The 20474-nt window shown below is 40.9% G+C and overlaps 1 protein-coding gene across 4 annotated transcripts in view; it reads left to right on the top strand.

Moving 5' to 3' along the window:
- Window positions 1-20474, top strand: part of SLCO5A1 (solute carrier organic anion transporter family member 5A1) — a 210070-nt gene that overhangs the window by 182308 nt on the left and 7288 nt on the right. For all 4 annotated transcript variants that reach the window (XR_005794185.1, XM_040487640.1, XM_040487638.1 and 1 more), the window contains 3 exons: window positions 14315-14474; window positions 16588-16829; window positions 19021-19085. Coding sequence is in view for 3 of the 4 variants with exons in the window: in XM_040487640.1 (XP_040343574.1) it covers window positions 14315-14474; window positions 16588-16829; window positions 19021-19085 (467 nt within the window). In the remaining variant the exon portion in view is untranslated. The remainder of the gene's footprint in view (window positions 1-14314; window positions 14475-16587; window positions 16830-19020; window positions 19086-20474) is intronic.

Raw genomic sequence — 20474 nt, forward strand, 5'->3', positions numbered from 1 at the left:
GTAATGCATGTCAGAACTTGAGGCCTTACCTCTGGAGTGCTCTGGCTGCTCAGGAGAAGGGTTTTCCTGTTTCTCGGCTGGAGCTGTGTTGGGATAGATTCAGGGTTGTAAGCCTAGCTTCTGGTGTTCTAGAGCTGGGAGTGGGATGGTGGTGGGAAGGGGCCTGGGTCCTTCTGTTCATTCTGTAGACTTTTACCTAATTCCCCTGCCATCATTCTAGCATCTCACCAAAGGTCTTCTTTATATGTGATGCTCTTACATCCGTAGACTTTGGTTTATTTTCTCCAGAAAATAAAGGCATGAGGGAAGAAGTAGTCATCCACTAACTAGAGTGGGGATGGAAATCTGCTTAAAATTGTACATTTAGACCACAGCTTACTTGTGTTGTCTGTCCTTGAGTTCTTTTTTTTTTTTTTTTAAGTTTATTTATTTTGACAGCAAGAGAGAGAGGCAGAGAGAGAATCCCAAGCAGGCTTCTTGCTGTCAGCAGATCTTGACACGAGGCTCGATCTCTTGAACCACGGGACCATGATCTGAACCAAAATGAAGAGTTGGACACTCAACTGACTGAGCCAGCCAGGTGTCCCCTGTCCTTGAGTTGTAAAGGCCTATTCTTCTTTCCCCGACTACTAGCCTTTACCATGCTCATATTATTTTTTAAGTTCTCAACATACTTTGTTTTATTGAATTCTTGTTTTTCTGTAATCTTATTTCAGTTGGACTAGTTGCTTTCTAGGCGTAATTTATATTCTGGAAACTTCCTTTCATGTATCTCAGTTGTATCCACTTTTTTAGTTGTTTGTGTGTTTATTTATTTGTTAACTCCTTGTTTTGCTGGAGAAAAATACCCAGATACCTCCCTAGGAAAGAGCCCGTGGGAAGAAAAACTTTTTGATCCTGTAAATGTATTAAAGCATCTTTATTCTTTCTCTCACATTTAAAGATAGTTTGAGTGGGTATGGAATTATAAGTTATAAATTGCTTTTCGGAGAACTTTGAAACCACTGCTTTGTCATCTAGCATCTAATGTTGCTGGTAAGAAATTTAACTCCAGGCCTAGCTCTCATTTCTCTGTAGCCAACTTTATTTGGACGATTTTAGGAAATTTTTTATCCAAAGTGTTCTGAAATTTCATAAGGAATGCTTTACCATCCAATTTTGTCTTGTCTGGACCCTTCCAATGTCACTTTCCCAGAGAGGCTCTTCCTCTCTGCCCAACCTAAGGGAACCCATTCTTCCCTTTATTGCATTACTCCTCCTTAATTTCCTCGTAGCACTTACCACTAGCTGAAGTTATCTTGTTTAAGTACGTGCTCTGCTCTTGTCTTCTGTTTCTAAACTATGAGCTCCTTGAGAACAGTTACTACAGCTGTCTATATCATAACCGCATCCCCACCATCTGAAGCAATGCACAGCGTTTGTTGCATGAAGGAATGGACAGATGAATGAATGTTTTGGCCTAGGGCTTTTTTCATTCACTACATTAGGCACTCTCTGAACCGTCTTAATCTCACATGTATGTCTTAAACTCCAGGGAGGTTTTCTTCTGCTATACTTTACGCACTCTCTCCATTTTCCATGCTCTCTCCAGGATTCCTGCTAATCTGTTGTTGGAACTTATGGACTGGTTGCCTGTATGTTTCATTTGTTCTCTTGTATTTCCTATGTCCTTTGCTCTGAGAGATTCTTCCATGCTTTGTTTTCTATTCTTTATGTAAATTGTCTTTTTATTTTGAGAATAACTTTTTTCTTTGTTGTATTCTGAGTGTTCCCTTTTCATAACATCCTGATGTCTTTTTTAAAAAAATTTTTTAATGTTTCTTTACTTTTGAGAGAGAGAGAGAGAGAGAGAGAGAGAGAGAGAGGGCATGAGTGGGGAGGGAGGGGGGGAGGAGAGACAGAGGGAGACATAGAATCCGAAGCAGTCTCCAGGCTCTGAGCTGTCAGCACAGAGCCTGACATGGAGCTCGAACTCATGAACTATGAGACTGTGACCTGAGCCAAAGTTGGATGCTCAACCGACTGAGCCACTCAGGCGCCGTGTTCCTGATGACTTTTTATGTAGTAATATCTTCTCAGATCTGTGTATATAATTAGATTTTTTTTTTTTTTTTTTTACTTTGTTTCTATGCCTCACATTTTGCCATTTGATTTTAAGGGTTAGTTTTTCTGTTCGTTTATTCTGGGCTTTACAGGCTGACAAGACTCAGTCTACACCTTTCAGGTTATGTGCTCCACCCTCACCCCCATACAAACATGGGGGGGGGGTTAGTCTCCGTTGTCAAAATCTAGAGTAGAAGCTTAGCTTTTTGAATTTCTTCCAATTTCTTTAGAGGAGAACGTTCTGGAGAATGTCTGGGCTCTGACGTGGGGGTGGAGGTGAGTGAATATGAGAATGGAAGGATCCACTGGTACAATTTTCTCTCTCTCAAACCTCAGCTTCCTCCTCATCTGGGGCTTCTGCCGCATCTGATGACTTCGAGCTCACAACCTTGTGGAGCCTCATGGAGGGTCCATGGGGCAGGTTGGCTCTTCTCCAAGGTGGTATCTGCTCATCTGCTCATAATATGCGTATTATGCGTATCCACTTTGCTCTTTTCATGAAGTTTGGTGTTAGTCTTTCCATTCCTCTTTGCTGGCATTATTCCTTTTAATTTTGCTCGCTTTAATTTTAAGTGCATTCTCAGAGGTGGGGTGGGGAGGCACCCCCCCCCCCCCCCCCCGCCGCCTGCCGTCTTACTTGCTTTCAAACTGCAAGTCCCCTCAAGAATTTAAAACCCTTGCTTAGCACCACATCAGTCTTGCCAATCCTGAATCAACGGACTCTGGACTCTCCAGCACTATGGGCAAAAATTACATAATTGTGCTGATTGGCCCCATTACAAATTTATGAGTTCCAATCTTAGCAGGCCCTCATCTTTGCTGAGCAATCCATTTCCTTGGCCCTACTCAGCTTCCTTTCCTGTGCCCCAGCATGGTTGCATTTTTTAAAATTCTTTTCTTCAAGTATTTTGTCTTACTCTAGTCTTGTTTTTCTTGTTGGACATCCCAGATTCTGTGTTAGTGAGAAAACAGGGGTCCCAACAATGAACTTCTTGGCCTTCTCTCCCCTCTCCCCTCAAACTTCTTTGTCAAAGATGGTGTTATTTTCAAAGAAAAGTACCAGAGCCATCAAGTTTCTAACTGTGTGACCTTGGGAAAGAAAAAAAAAAAGCTAGTATTGAGTTTTGGTTTCCTCATGGCAAAATTGGTGATAATGTCAGTCACATCTGGTTACAAACGTAATGACATAAAACACATGTGGTTGAAAAAACAAAATACTGCAGACGGGTTAAAAAATGGGAAGCCAGTGTCTCTTTCCTCCGTCCTCAGTCTCCATTTTGAAGCTTTCCAATATTTTGTGTTTGTAGTTTTGATTTTGAGGACTGTATTAGGGAAGTTTTCTGATATTTCCCACCACGGAGTCCAGCACTTAGTATACGTTGAAAAAGTCAGTTTCTTGTCTCTTCTTTCCCTTCTAGATCATACAAAGCAACTGCCTTTTCTTCTTTACAAGATGAATGAATGTCTGGCATCTATGTCTGTGTAGGGATGTTATTCATCTAGTGATGTTGAACTTTTAAGAACTTGATGAAAATAAGCATCTTAATCACCCAATTCCATGATTTATGGTACACTTCTTCTCATTCGATTGTATCCAACAGAGAAAAACTCGGTAAGGCATGCTGGAGGCTACTTCAGGTTTCCATTCATTCCAGTAGTTGCAGCCTGACTTCATCCAAGTTCATAAATTAGCAACATAAAAACCCAGTTTCCTTGGAGAATTCGTCTGGCTTCCCAAATACTTCTAGGAAGGTAGTCTAAAATTGAATTAATGTAAACACTTTTGGGGGGGGGGTGCAGCTGCAAAGGCTTGGCACTTTTTTTTTTTTTTTGAGAGAGAGAGAGAGAGAGCACGAGCATGAGCAGGCAGGGGACGAGCAGAGAGAGAGAGAGGGAGACACAGAATTCAAAACAGGCTTCAGGTTCTGAGCTGTCAGCACAGAACCCAATGCGGGGCTCATGACAGCTCAGAGCCCGATGTGGGGCTTGAACTCACAGACTGCAAGATCATGACCTGAGCCGAAGTTGGACGCTTAACCGACTGAGCCACCCGGGCACCCCTAGGCTGGGCACTTCAAGAACAGCAGTTATGTTTGTGTGAAGAGTAAGAGTGTCCTTTCTCCAAGCAGGGTGTGGACTACATTTCAGCCTCTCCTTGCTCCTTTGGCTGGGTGCTCTTGTGCAGTGTACAACCTGCTTATCGGTCTGGCTTGGCCTGTTAAGTAAAAGCTGTTCTGTGTGATTTTGAGGCTTGCATGTGGGACTTTTTTTTTTTTTTTTTTTTCTCCTTTAAATCCAATAGAGAGATGAAGGGAGTGGCAGTGAAGAGAGGAGTCTTTGTTTGGTGTCTGTTTGATTCGGGTCTGGTGATCGGCCTTTGCTCGTGTATATCTTTTATATATAATGCTTGCAACACCACTCTACTGTGTGTACTATTACCTGCATGTTTTAATTAAAGAAACTGGGCTTACAGATGAAGTGATTTGCCCAAAGTCCTCAGTTAACAAGGAGCAGAACCAGATGAAACCCAGATTATCTATTTCAGAGTTTGTTCTTTCTGAGCACCACGGTCAGTTGCTGCTTTATTTCATGTAGGGAAACACTGAAGGTACTCACCACCTCCTTAGGAAGAGAGCTGGAGAGATTGTATCTGTTTCTGTCAGTGGCGCATTGTTTCTTCATTTTTTTCATACAGCTGGGTTACAGGCATAATGCTGTGTCTACACAGTGCTGTAGCTCAGAGGCTCTCAAGTTAACCAGCCTAGATTTTCACCCCAGCCTTGCCACATACTAGCCATGTAAGGATGGGGAGATTCTTCAACCTTTCTGTGTTTGCTTTCCACACCTTCAAGGTGAAGATGCTGATAGATACTATCTTGCTGAATTGCCCTGAGGATTGAATAAAATACTTTGCAAATTCCTTAATCTCTCTGTGCGTCAGTTTCCTTATCATTAAGCTGCGTCAATAACAGTACCAATCTCTTAGAATTAAGAAAGATGAAATAGGATAAAACCCATACATGCTAAGCAATTGATAAATAACTATTTAATGGCATTTTTTCTCATTTGAAATTTAAGAAAGAAGCTCAGAAAGATTGAATAACTTGCTCAGTCACACAGAAAATGATAGAACTAGAATTTGAACCCAGGTTTCTCTGATTCTGAATGCAATGCTTTTAATTATTAAAATGTTCTGAAAGAAGGGGCGCCTGCGTGGCTCAGTTGGTTGAGCATCTGACCTCGGCTTAGGTTATGATCTCCCAGTTCGTGAGTTCGAGCCCCACATCAGACTCTGTGCTGACAGCTCGGAGCCTGGAGCCTGCTTCAGATTCTGTGTCTCCCCCTCCCTTTCTCTGCCCCTCCTCTGCCCATGCTCTGTCTCTCTCTGTCTCTCAAAAAAAATAAATGTTAAAAAAAATTTTAAAAAATAAATAAAATAAAAAGTTCCAAAAGAAGAAAAAAGCACAAAGAAGCAAGCACAACCTATGAGCTACCTCCATTTATTAAAGCCTATAAGCGAAGCCCCAGGTTCACCAGCAGGATGAATCTTCTTATATTAAAGGACCTGATAACTGATCCATCTTTGAATTTGTATCAAATGCTCAAGAGGTACCTCAATGCCTGATATGGGGTTGAGATGTTTTAGAAAGATGAACTTTTCCTGTTGATCCAAAATGGAGTCACAGTCTTTTTGCAGAATGAACCTGACATGTTACTGGTGGTTCCCCTAGAAAATTCAGATTTCATAGCCAAGGTGTGGAAACAACCTAAGTGTCCATCAGCAGATGGATGGATAAAGAGAACGTGGCATATACATACAATGGAAAACTACTCAGCCTTACAAAAGAAAGAAATTTTGCAGTATGTGACACAATGGATGAGCCCCGAAGACATCACGCTAAGTGAAATAAGCCAGTTACAGAATGACAAATACTGACTGATTCCATTTATATGAGATAGCTAAAATCTTAAATTCATGGAATCAGAGGTGGAATGATGGCTTGAGGAAGTGGGAGATGGGGAGTTGCCAATCAATGGGCATCAAGTGTCAGTCAATCGGGCTCTAGAGATCTGCTGTACATCATTGTACCTATAGTCAACTATACTGTGTAACACACTTAATGTTTGGCAAGAGAGTAGATCTCATGTTAAGTGTTCCAGCCACAATATACTAAAATAAGAAAAAATTCAGACTTGAGAATTGGATGATTTTTCATTATGAAAGATGCTAGTGCTCCAGTTGAATATCCTGGCCCATTTCCAACCCCAGTAATTACATTCCCAGCACCCACTATGTCCCTGCAGTTTTAATTAGGAAATGTGTTTTGCTTCCCCTCTGTGTCTGTGTTTCACACAGGTATGCCGTAATCATCTCGTTGCCATAAGAGTCAGGATTTACTGTGAACACACGGTGGCTTAAATAACGCTTTATATAAACACACTGCATAATGTGAGTTCTTTCCTCTTTGCCACTTCTTCTTAAAAAGTAATTTTTAAAAAGGGGTTAGATCTGATTCCCATGTACAGAATTGTTCAATCGTACTGGGTCTTGACAAATCATTTCATAATGCTAGCTTTATTATCTTTCATTTATCAAGTGTCATCTCTTTGAACTCAACACTAAGATCTATTGTATCATCCTCTGGTTTGGTGACTTGACTTACTGCACCAGAATGTTTCCAGGGGCGATTTCTTGAGCTGTGAGGGGAAATCATTTTCTCAGTTTTCTGTGTTCGGCAGTGACTTGGATGGAGTGGTCCACCAGGTTCAACCAAGTCCAAAATCTCAGAGGTTGGGAATTTTCCCTGAAGTGGCCTCCCTCAGTATAGTTTTATTGACCCAATGTACTGAAACTATGGAAATTGAATACAGCCTGCTAATTCCTACCTTCTCTGAAACTTTTCCCAATTCATGTCATTCTCTTTGTCACCACTTCTTCCCCTGCCGCAGGGTGTATTTGATACTCTATTACCAGCCCTCTGCGTGGCTATCATTTCTGGCCACATCACTTCTAAATTCTCTAATGAAACCATGCATCTCCTCATCTGTGTCTTCAGCTTAACCTACTGAAGTTTTCTCCCATTGTTTAAATCTTTTGGTGACATTCAAGATCTTTTATTTGTTATAGACATTAATAATTTTCAGAGAAATTCCTGAAAAGTAGAGGACAAATAATTTACTTAAAAGATCTTAGGTATGTGTGTCTCTGGATTATCCTAGCTACTTTAATTCATAGGCTTACAATTCATGTCTAGCTATATGTATATGATTTGATCTATTCTTGGCTCTGTTTGGGAGATACAAACAAAATTTGCTTTACTTCACTTTGAGAGTACCAAGGAGATACAAAATATAAGCAAATTTTCCTTCCAATGAGTTTTAAACTTTATAACAGAGATCTAAACAAATAACATGAAATCTATAAAACTATGGAATACCTATCTAAATATAATAAGCCTTTTTATTTCAAAAATACCTATGAATATTAATAAACCCAGGACCAAATTTACCATTTTATAATGTCGTATTAACATAGTCAATAAGAAATGTTTATCATTTAATGCTAGCGGGAAAAATAGAACTGTACAAACTCTTGGTAACAATATGTTATCAATGTTATTGTATATGCATATTGAAAAAAAGACCAGAAAGTGATAGACTAAAAGCATAATATGGTGGATATTTCTGGGTGGTAGAATCACGTGTGAGTTTAATTTAATTTTTCAGTCTTTTTGTATTGTCCAAATTTTGTACAAAGAGTATGTATTACTTTAGTAATAAAAAAAAGGTGTTTCAAAAACTGTAATAGGCGAAGGAGATTAAGAGGTACAAACTTCCAGCTATAAATTAAGTAAGTCATGGAGATGAAAAGTACAGCACAGGGAATATAGTCAATAATACTGTTATAACCATTGTAAGGTGACGGATGGTGAGACTACACTTACCATGGTGAGCACTGAATAATGTATAAAGTTGTGAAGTCACTATATTGTACACCTGAAACTAGTATAACATTGTATGTCAACTACACTTCAATAATACGTTTTAAAAAGTAATTCTGGATTTATTTATTTATTTTTAAATTTTTTTATGTTTATTTATTTTTGAGAGAGAGAGAGAGAGAGAGAGAGAGAGAGTGAGTGGGGTAGGGGCAGAGAGACGGAGATACAGAATCCGAAGCAGGCTCCAGGCTTCGAGCTGTCAGCACAGAGCTCGACGCGGGGCTCGAACTCACAGACCGTGAGAACATGACCTGAGCCGAAACCGGACGCTCAACCGACTGAGCCACCCAGGCGCCCCTTTTTTCTTTTTTTCTTTTCTTTTCTTTTTTTTAAAAAGTAATTCTGGATTTAAAAAGATGGTTTAGTACCTGGCTGGCTCAGTTGGTGGATCATGTGACTCTTGATCTTGAGGTTGTGAGTTTGAGCCCCACATGGAGCCCCCCATTGGGGCTCAAACCAAAGAGATGGTTTGTATAAGTTGTAGGTCATTATATATAAATTTCAAGTTAAAACTCACTTGAATTTATGTGTGAATTTATTTGTTGACTACAAAGCTCAAGGAAACTTTAACAATAAAAATAATGATTGGAAATAGTAATTATAACTTTCATGAATGTAGTCCTCTAGTAAACCTGTTCTATTACCTATATTATGTAATGTATGATTCCTTGGTTACACTTGCTCTCCTCATACAGGCAGGAGGGGCATTAACAGCCATAGACTTAGATTTGGCCCCAGGTCATATGGCTACAAAATGGTAGGCCTGAAACTAGATCCCAGTTTAGTTCTTTTTCCCGAATTATCTGTAGGAGTAACTTCGAAAATGACTTACTCCTTTATTTATTTATTTATTTTTATTTTTTTTAAACGTTTACTTATTTTTGAGACAGAGAGAGACAGAGCATGAACGGGGGAGGGTCAGAGAGATAGGGAGACACAGAATCTGAAACAGTCTCCAGGCTCTGAGCTGTCAGCACAGAGCCCCACGCAGGGCTTGAACTCAAACCTCGAGATCATGACCCGAGCCCAAGTCAGATGCTTAACCGACTGAGCCACCCAGGCGCCCCGACTTACTCCTTTTTGAAAAGAAAAACGTCATTGAAGGCCTATTGTGCTTGTGATTGTATTACTTTAATTCATTTATACTTCTTTCATGTGTAGATCATTTATACTTCTTTCATGTGTAGATCAAGACCGCACACCAGTATCTTAGTGCCTATTATGTTCGAGGAACAATGCTGGACACTGGCTGTGCATTTACTCACCTAATCCTCTCAACAGCCATGTGATAGAGACATTATGATCTCTGTTTCACAAGTGTGAAATCTCTTTAGATTGGTTCACAGCACTTGTGAGCTGTAGGTATGGAATTGAACCTGCTCCTTCTGACTCTAATGCTCAGTCACGGTGAAAGGTGAGTGTCAGAAAAGCTGCATGAGATGAAGAGGAAGGAAATGGGATGAGGTGCCCGGAAGACTCATGCTAGAGAAAGTGAAAATACGGACAGTTACGGAAAGCTGCCCGCCAAGTATAGGGGTTTCAGGGTGTAGGCCACAGACACAGAGATAACTGGGTTTAAACCCATCTTTGATTCTTGTGAACTTTGACAGTATCTATCCTCTCAATTTCCTCATCTAAAAGATGAAGGCACAGTCATAACAACTTTAATTCTTGTGAGGAATAAATGAGGTAATTTATATAGAGATTTCAGTGCACGATTCCTGGGGTAAAAATTGGGCTCTTTACTCATTTAGTTTTAAATGATAACGATGATTATGGTTATAATAATAATCACTATAAACCTGAAGTTGCATAGCTCTATACAGCCAGGGAAGCATTTTAATATGAAGCCAAGAATTTAAGTGGAATAAAAAAAAAAAAAACACATTCTAATTGAAGTCTTCTTGAATTCAGTTAGACTTGAATATATAGTGACTTGAGAGAGATATCACTTTTTTCTAGGTGACTGGTATTTTTTCCTAAAAAGGTACCTGCTATGTTAATCATATTCTTTTAATCCATGTGACTTGGGCATAAGATGCATGGATTCCCTCTTTTCGTATTTCTTAATAGAGAGCCACTTAAGAGGAGGCAGAAGGATGGTTGGGGAGCTCCTCTTTGATTTATGGGGACCTGTAGAAATATGTCAGATGGGGAAGTCCAAGTATTCTTAGGTCTTGGGGTGGCATAATTTGACATACTCTGTGGGGTGTGTGTGTGTGTGTGTGTGTGTGTGTGTGTGAGAGAGAGAGAGAGACAGAGACAGACAGACAGACAGACAGAGAGACAGAGACAGAGAGAGATTTGAGAACAACTGTCTTTTTATTTACCCAGCTGTGATAGCCCCGTGGTGGACGTTATTACCTATGTTAAACCATAATCTGTTTTATTATTGTATATTATTTTAAATAAATATTGTTCCTTAAGCAATTTATTTAAAAAACATTAGGCAGCAAGCTTGTTCTTTTTTTCCTTTTTTGTTCATTTAGTCTCCCCGTGGCTGGTTTTCTCGAAGCCTCAGTGATTATGGAACACATCATTGCACTTTTTATAGTTTCTTATTTTTTAAGATCCGCAAACTGTACTAGATAATCTCAGAGACTGATCCCATCTCTCTAGTTCTAGAATTCTGCCATTTTTATTATTTTATTTTATTTTATTTAAAAAAAATTTTTTTTTTAACGTTTATTTTACTTTTAAGACAGAGACAGAGCATGAATGGGGGAGGGTCAGAGAGAGAGGGAGACAGAGAATTGGAAGCAGGCTCCAGGCTCTGAGCCATCAGCCCAGAGCCCGACGCGGGGCTCGAATTCACGGACCGTGAGATCGTGACCTGAGCTGAAGTCGGACGCTTAACCGACTGAGCCACCCAGGCGCCCCTCTGCCTTTTTTGTGATAAGATATCAGGTGTGACTCTCAGGCTTGCAACTTGGACCAAATGGTTATTTGCTAGTCCGTTTGTTAGTGAGGCCTTTTTCTTCACTTGGAATTAACACTTACATTGATTCAGAGCTAGCATGAGCCTGATCTGCAAGGCTAACTTGTCAGAAATGCTTTAGTTCATTGGAAGGGGACGCACAGTCCCTTCGCACAACGTGGACGTGGTACACTGTGGCCTGTACGTTTAGTACTCCCACGATGGGCTCACTGCAGGCCGGTGAGTGGTGCTTAGTACTATTCAGGCTTACACGCTTATGCCATTATTACCATCCAGCCTGTTTTCTGAAAAGTGAGTGTCAAGCAAGACATTATTATTCCTAAAATTTATTTTATTTTATTTTTAAAATGAGCTCAGTGTAAAGCATTAACCATGTTGGTATCTTTCCCTTTTATGTGCCACTGTCGCCTTTTCCCCAATGACTTTTTTGTGAATACCCGCTTCTTCTCACTGCTATTTATTTTTGTTGCCTGTCTTGGTTTTCTGAGAGCTTTATTGTATCATTTCTTTGTTTCAGACACCGTGTTCTCATGAGAAAAGCAAACATACCCAGTGGTGACCTAGGAATGTGCCTCTGTTTCTGGAACTCAGGACAGCTTGTGCTTCCTGTCACCGGGGGTTTTAAGCATCTGTTTATATTCTCTCTAGATTCATTTTTCTCTCTTTTAGTTCTCCGGTGAGAGGAGGGTACAGAGGGAGAGGGAGAGAGAGAATCTTAAGCAGGTTCCACACCCAGCACGGAGCCTGATGCAGGACTGGAGCTCGCAAACCGTGAGATTGTGACCTGAGCCGAAATCAACAGTTGGATGCTTAACTGACTGAGCCACCCAGGCACCCCTAGCTTCCTTTCTCTTGAGTGGACGTACCCATAAAAGACAGGTGTTTGGAATCTGTGGTGCTCATAAATGAATATGAATCGTGATCTTCATAAGAAATTCTTTGTAACTTCTAAATAACAATAGTAGTGATTATATTGTATGGATTTGAAGCCTGTTGTTTTTAGTGACTTACGCGAGCAAACATATAAAAACCCTTTTATCGGGTCATGGCTTGAAATGTCGCTCTTGAGGAACTAGTGAAGACAGTGGCAAGGTACAGAGCGGTTTTCAGATGTACCAGTTAAATGGCACTAATTAGCGTTATAGTGAATCATTTGACCTCCCTGGACATCTATGTCATTGTCTGTGGAATGTAGTAAGAGGTCTAGAATGGGCTTTCTCATCGTCACCCTCAGGACTACTAAGACTTGGGCAGGTTAATTTGTTACTGTGTGTGTGTGTGTGTGTGTGTGTGTGTGTGTGTGTGTGTGGAGGGGGTGTTGTTCTGTGTATTGTAGATGTTTAGAAGCTTCCCTGGTCTCTGCCCACTAGATACCAGTAGCACTCCTGTAGTTATGACAAACAAAACTGTTGCCTAGGAAACAAAATTGCCCCTCAGGAGCATTACTGGCCTAGGACTGCATTTCCTGAAATATACAACAAAATGATAGGAATCCGCGAGTTTGTGGACATAATTGTCAGAGTCTTGTGACCAAATTTCTTCTGTGGAATGACATAAATGAAGAACAGAGTTTATTTTACATTTGCCTCTTTAGAAGACTTTCTTGATAAGGTTTAAATACTGCCATGAATTTGTTCCTTCCATTAAAATTTGAGGACTCAGTTATCAAAGTGTGAAAGAGGACACAGGAAAGAGCCCTTTGAACAAATAATGCCTTATGTGTATAGATTAACACATATAGTTGGCGTGGGCTATGCTACTGGAGGGGTGGATAGTCAACATAGGCATTAAAGGTAAGTTCTAGCATTAAGCAGACATTCCAAAATATTTGTTGAATGGATGGATGATGAATAGATGGATGGATGAATGATATAGATCTGCTATTTCTTTTTTTTTTTTATTTTTTAATGTTTATTTTATTTCTGAGGGAGACAGAGAGAGACAGACAGAGAGAGACAGAGTACAAGCGGGGGAGGGGCAGAAAGAGAGGGAGATAATCCAAAGCAGGCTCCAGGCTCTGAGCTGTCGGCACAGACCCCGAGGCGGGGCTCGAACTCACAAACTGTGAGATCATGACCTGAGTCAAAGTCGGACGCTTAACCAACTGAGCCACCCAGGCGCCCCTGGATCTGCTATTTCTAACTCATGTGGCTTTAGGAACAGTATTTCATCAGTAACAGAAAATGGTGGTCACGGGGCACCGGGGTGGCTTAGTCGGTTAAGCGTCCGACTCTTGATATTGGTTCATGTCGTGATTTTGGGTCATGGGATAGAGCCCTGCATGGGATTCTCTCTCTCCCTCTCTCTCTGCCCCTCCCCCTTCAAAATAAATAAATAAATAAATAAATAAATAAATAAATAAATAAATATTTAAAGAATTGGTCTCAGAGAAACCAAGGAAAGAGGTTGTTGAGTATAAGCACTACAGAGCCCCTTTCATTCTTCCATGAGCCCCTCCTGGGTACCTGCCTCTGCTCTTCCGAAGCATTTCTTTCTACTTCTCTCCCCAACCCTATATCCTGACTTGCCTTTTTTTTTTCCTTTTTATATTTTTTGCCTGAATTGATTGTATCAGAGCTTTTCATATTGTATCGTTTCTTTGAATCAGACGTCATAGTCTACGAGAAAACAAAACCCACCACGTTGACCGTGAATCCACATCTGGGCATCCTGAAGGAAGGACTGAATCGTTCTTCCCTGGCTGTGTGAATCAAACTAGTGATAGGATTCCTGATCTTCTTTGGAAATCACTTCCGATTCATTTTCTAGAGTCCCATGTCTTTCTTAGATAATTTATTCCAGAACAATTAAAGTTTTTGGTCAAAGCAATCTGCGTCGACAACCCCGACGGATGCATTTTATGTTTGCGCCCTCCTAGTGATGTTGTTGATCTGGCACAGAGTTAAAGAAATTGAGGTCTGGATTTGTTAAAACGTAGAGCTTCGTGTCTACAGTAAGTGAGTAGTTAAACAAGGGTTAGAACTGCTGAGCCCAGATCTGTAGCACCAAGATCCAAGATGGAAGGTAGAATTGAGGCAAGATAGATAATTTGATACAAAGATAATGAATTTACAGCCCCAGAAGATTGAAACATTTTTCTTCATGCTTTGTTTCAAAGTCATAATAATTATCGAGGGTTGCTATTTCCGGTATTATAGCTTTGATTTATGGGAACTAGCTTCTCTAAAATGGACAAATTACTTAACGTTGAGAATTTTTTCTTTATAACATTTTAGTAAATGTTGCTCATGACCTGCTTTTTTCTCTCTAGACCTTCTCTCACCATGCCTCACAGGAACCTGACAGGAAGCTGCAATGTTAATTGTGGTTGTAAAATACACGAGTATGAGCCAGTCTGTGGATCAGATGGAATTACATACTTTAACCCTTGTCTGGCTGGCTGTGTTAACAGCGGTAATCTTAGCACTGGGGTGAGTATATTTCCCAAGTTCCTGTACTGTTAATCCAACATCCTGTGACAGGGACGTGTTAGGACTCATATGCTAACACGTGGCTTTAGTCCCTCTTTTCAAGAAACTTCAAATAACCTCCAAAATACTTCCTGACAAAAACCCGGAGGAATGAAAATTATGCAATGCTATCATTTTTTTTTTCCCAAGGACGATTGGAACATGTGGGTGTAGTGACTTGGTTTCATATCAGCCCTCTCCCACTTTACATTCTGTGCCAACTCAGTGAAACATGATAAGGATGAATGCTGGGCTTCCCATTTATTACTCAGCCAGGGCCCTTCTGATGCATTTGAAGGTCAAGATGACCACATTTTGTGCCCATAGAAGAGGATAGGAGAGCACCTTCCCTGATCAGAGTCTGTGAAGATGCGTGATGGATTTTTCATAGACTATCAGTTCAAACTTTTTTTTTTTTTTTAACATTCAGAGTAAAGATATTTCTGTCAGTTCAAGAATAGGCTATTTTGAGAATTCCCTTCCCCGTGAATTATAAATAGGCTGTAATGCTGTGGGAGGTTTTCATATTCTACTCAGTTCCTTACTGAGCCTGGTTTCATTCTTTGCTTAAGAACGGATTGTAGGAGGCTGCTTTAATCAAAAAGGTTAAGGTGCATTTGCCTGTACTGTGTAGGTGTTAAGGGATTATACTATTGACTGTATGTTTTGGGATCATCAGATTTGATTTCAGAGTTTTAAGCTAGAGTGATAAATTGAGAAATCCTGTGGCTGGCTCCCCAGTATATAATTGGTGAGCTCCAGTGTGTAACCAAGTTGAAAGAGACAATGAGAAGTGTTCTCGGTGGCTAAGTCCTGGGAGTGAACGAGTGAGTCCTCTAATGCACAGTCCTCATTCCTAAAAAGAGGCCAGCAGTCCCCAGAGCACAGAGGGCCAAACGGTGCCCCGTCCTCATATTTGTTGCTACTGCTACTCTAAGTGGCTGAGAGGTGACAATGGCAGTGAGTTCGGCTTATGTTGCACGGTGAAAACAACATAATAGGCAGAAAGATTAATTGGCTGTTTTTATTTGAAATGGGTTTAAAAGAATTTTTTTTAATGTTTATTTGTTTTTGAGAAAGACAGGCAGAATGTGAGCAGGGGAGGGGTAGGGAGAGAGGGAGACACAGAATCTGAGGCAGGCTCCAGGCTCTGAGCTGTCAGCACAGAGCCCGATGCAGGGTGCGGGACTTGAACTCACGAACCATGAGATCATGACCTGAGCCGAAGTCGGATGCTTAACCGACTGAGCCACTCAGGTGCCCCTACTTGAAATGGCTTTTTAGTTCCTTGAATTAGCTGGTTTCAAACAAAACAGCCGGTGGTATGTTCACTGGTCCTGGCCCTGAAGTCATCACTATCGCATCATGAAATCTCTGCCTTTATGTAACATGTATTTACTTTGAGTCCTACGCCGTGTTCTGGCTTATGCTAGGTGCTCTGGTGGGCATAAGTAAACATAAGGCTTGGTTCCTGTGTTTGGGGGGCTTCTCCAATCAGGGAGTCCATGAATTAAACAGCAGTTGAAGTAGCATTTAATTGTGACCAAAAATGAGCATATGGAATGTGAATGCTATAGAACTGAGTGTCGAAAGCTCCTAATAAAGGTTTAGGTTAAAACAGTTTGACCAGCAGACATTGTTAGATGCACGCTTTGGATATTTACTGTTAGCAATGAGGATGTATTTTCTTTCTTTCTTTCTTCTTCTTCTTCTTCTTCTTCTTCCAATTTTTTTTTTTTTTTTTACTTTTTTTAATGTTTACTTATTTTTGAGAGACAGAGCGCGAGCAGGGGAGGGGCAGAGAGAGAGGGAGACACAGAATCCGAAGCTGGCTCCAGGCTCTGAGCTGTCAGCACAGACCCCGATGCGGGGCTCGAACCCATGAACCATAAGATCATGACCTGAGCCAAAGTCAGATGCTCAACCGACTGAGCCACCCAGGTGCCCCAATGAGGATGTATTTTCAATTAAATATGATGCATATTTAAATACGAGAGTTATTTTAGAACTTTTAACCTTGTCTTGATTTTCCTATGCTTTTGTTGGCTTACAGTCGATCTTTGTTATCCCTCAGATAAGGAATTACACAGAATGCACGTGTGTCCAAAGCCGACAGGTGATCACCCCGCCCACAGTGGGCCAGCGCAGTCAGCTTCGCGTCGTTATTGTCAAAACCTATCTCAACGAGAACGGCTATGCTGTGTCCGGGAAGTGTAAACGGGCCTGCAATACCCTTATCCCGTTCTTAATTTTCCTTTTCATAGTCACCTTCATCACAGCATGTGCCCAGCCATCAGCCATCATAGTAACACTCAGGTGAGAACCGCACTTGGCTCCCAGGTGGGTTGTACGCTCAGAATTTGCCAGAATACACGTTCCAGACTGGACTGGTGTGGTAAAGCGGAGCGGAAAGCAAAGGTAGATTGTGCAGGAAAGCGTTCGGACGTTTGCTTGTTGAACTTAAGAGAAGTGTTTACCCAGGTCAGGAAGGGAGAGGAAGGTTGCAACATTTCGTACCCCAGTACGTTCTTTATTCTTGTAGTTTGGTGAAACTTCTTGTGAGTGTCTTTTCTTCCTACAGTCTGTGCCCGATAAGGTTCAAGTTTCAGGAGCTGAAAGCTGTCACCATGTTAGCCACAAGAAGCCTGACTCCAGCGGGGGCAGGAAGTCATTTGATGAAGTTGCTAAATCTCGCCTACGGCAAAGAATATTATCTCCAACCTTGTAGATAGTTAGTACCTCCGCAGTCAGTGACAGTTCATGCTGGGCCTGCAGTTCAAAATGCTGATTTCATGAGTTTTACTAGCATATACAGTTTGGGAGTTGAGGACAGACTGGGAGATGTCTCTTCTCAGTTGTTCATGCTGCGCTTTATTATATACCGTTTGTGCCTTCTTTGTTTGCAAGGGAACACGGACGTTACTTTAATGGAAGTCCTATTCAAAACGTTGACGCGGACACATTCAGATCAGGGTGTTGGCATTTGCAGTAACGGCTGCAGCAGGCAGAGAAGGACGGGGACGGTATGGGGAAGGAGCACAGCCCAGCAGCTTTAGGAGGCTGGGGTGGGGGAGGCAGTGCAGTGAAGGAGTGAGGAGGAGAGGGAATCCTGTCTCATTTTTCCTTCACCTCCTCCCTGGCTCCTCAGTACCCCACACTGCTGGGCACCTGGTGGCCACACCTGCTGGGACATCATTCCCTTGTGCTGTTTGCTGCTTATTCTGCATATTTTGGCTTCTCTTCTGTGGGATGCTGAGTTAGACATTTCCCAGCCAATTCATTCCTCAACAGTAAGATAACGGCACCCAGTGGGAAGGCCCATTGGTTTATTCACTCACTGCCTCCCTCAGCAGATACTTATGGGGTAACAGCAGTGTGTGCCTCTTTGGGGAAGTGGCTAGGGAACGATAAGGAAGATGGGGAAAAGATGGCCAGTGTACTGGCCCTTGGGAATTTGACATGCTATACCTAGAAGTCGATGCTTATGGGACAGAAAGGATGAGGTGCTTCAGCATTTGAAACAAAATGAATCATTAATAATCTAATTCTTTGGACTTTAGTCCTGCAAGAGATGTTAAATAACCCAGAAATGGGCTGCCCATGTTATATTGCTCGAACGAGGCAGATCACCAGCTGGCTTTTAACCCAACACATCAGAAAAGGAGCCCTTTAATCTTTTCTAATTAGAAATCAATAGATTCCAATCTTCCTGCCATGTGGGAATTACTCGGAGCAGACATTTCAGGACAGGAAGAAAAAAAAAAATAATGTGGTGGGAGGGATTCATTCTTTTTCTAACATTTGATTTGCTTTTTTAATACTTTTTTTTTTTTTACTCTATTTCTTGCTTTAACTTCTTTCCTCTATACTTTTCCTTGAGAAAATATGGGAGTAACTTTCAGTCTACACACCTACCCTCTGGAAAGTGTAAGCAAATAGAAAAAACGGATGCAGTAGGTAGGATAAAACACTATATATGTTTTTTCACAGAACCGATTTTGGAAGCTCAGAGCTACTTCTGTACCTTAACCATGACCCTTTGGCCCTCTACCAGTATTTACACAGAAACAGAGGTCATCAGAGTTTCTTCGGGGTGTTCGCTGGGGAGAACTTATTCACAGATTTAGCTGTATCAGCAGTCTTGTTTGGCTGTTGTTAATAAATCCTAGTAAATAGGAGTGCCTGGGTGGCTCTGTCGGTTAAGCGTCCGACTCTTGATTTTGGCTCAGGTCGTGATCCCAGGGTTGTGGGATTGAGCCCCAGGTTGGGCCCCATGCTGAGCGTGGAGCCTGGTTAGGATTCTCTTTCTCCCTTTCCCTCTGCCTCTCTCCCCAGCCTGCTCGCACTCTCTCTTTGTCTCAAAAAAAAAAAAAAAAAAATCCTAGTAAATAAATATTTTGGCACAGCAGCTCTTTGGTCCCCAGCTCTGCTCTAAGCGGGCTTGATGTGATGTTCGTTTTCTTGAGGCCAGTGTTTTAAAACATTTCTTTCTTTCCCTTCACCATAGGTCAGTAGAAGATGAGGAGAGACCTTTCGCGCTGGGGATGCAGTTTGTTCTATTGCGAACACTTGGTATGTTCCTGAATTTCCGCACGTGCTTCTTAGTTCCTCTTTACAGATGGCAAATCCTCACTGTCGTTTAAAAATCACAAGTCAATCATTTGTTACCATTAGTGGTAGCTAGGATTTTACAGGGCACAATGTCTTTACTCTCTGATTTGAACTAGAAGCTACTCAGTTCTGTCATTTGATGAAACAGAACAAAACTGACTTTAGAACAGTTTCTTTTTCACAATGAGCATAATAAACTCGGACTAAATTCCCCAGAAAATTTTGAACAGTAAGAAATATTGAACCAAGCAGTTGCGATGGACTCATGGTCTTGGCGTTCTTGTCCCTTTATGCCTTTTTAACAGGAAAGTGATGGCACTCATATTATTTGTGAACATTTTAATTCCTTACTTTTTTACAATAATTTTATTGGACTGGGCAAAAAGTATACCTGTAAAGTTTTCTGAGGAAAAGAAATGAAAAATTCTGAAAAGAACAAAGAGAGATTCCCAAATTGAAGAGAAGCTTGTTAGCACTGTCCATATGTCACAGAGTCCACTGGCACACGAAGAACATCGTCCTGATTTTGACAAACACCATATCACTCTGTGGTGTTTTGGGACGATGCATGGGAAATACTATGTGAAATAGCCCACTCCCTGGATCAAAAGGAATGTATTTTTAATTGACTTCCCCATTATCAAGCATATTTTTTTTCTTTTGTAAGTGGCAGTCTGTCATTTTCTTCAGCTGTTACTTCCCCCAGTAATCAGTATCATTGTTCACAGGACCAAAAAAAAAAAGAAAAAAAAAGTTTTTTTTTTAAATTTAAATGTTTAATTTCCATCTTGAAGGATAAAATGGTATCCCCTGACCCTTTGAGACATTAATCTTCTCCGGAACTCTGGATTTGTCATTATGTTGTGGTTGATAGCCACGTCTGAGGGTAAGGACTTTCCAGTGACCCTCAAAGGCCTCTAGTTGCATTGAATGGGTAGCTTGCATTTTGGTACCAATAAAACTTTGAAGGTCCCGTTTTTCAAAACCAACTGGTTAAAGGAAATTCTGACATCCTTTGATGTAGTTAAGAAGTTTGCCTTATACTTCTCCTGGGCAACTATAAAGTTGTTTTCAAAGAAGGAAATTTGTTGAGCAAAGAGTCAGTTAAATAGGAAAAGAAAAAAAAAGTTCCTCCTTTTTGCTCCGCCAGAGGGATGTCACAGCGTCAGTAGCAAGTGGAAGGCATTTGGAACTGAATTTATAATTTAACCATCACTTAAGTTCTGCTGATTATGAAAAACTATAGTTGGGCCAACAACCAATTTCCATTTCCCCCAATTTCAAAGCAAAAAGAGAGTTTTAGGTATTTTAATAATGTTAAATTTTAATTGTAGCGATCAGACCTCATTT

This window comes from Herpailurus yagouaroundi, unplaced genomic scaffold, assembly GCF_014898765.1.
Source record: "Herpailurus yagouaroundi ecotype Mexico unplaced genomic scaffold, PumYag 165, whole genome shotgun sequence".
Lineage (NCBI taxonomy): Eukaryota > Metazoa > Chordata > Mammalia > Carnivora > Felidae > Herpailurus > Herpailurus yagouaroundi.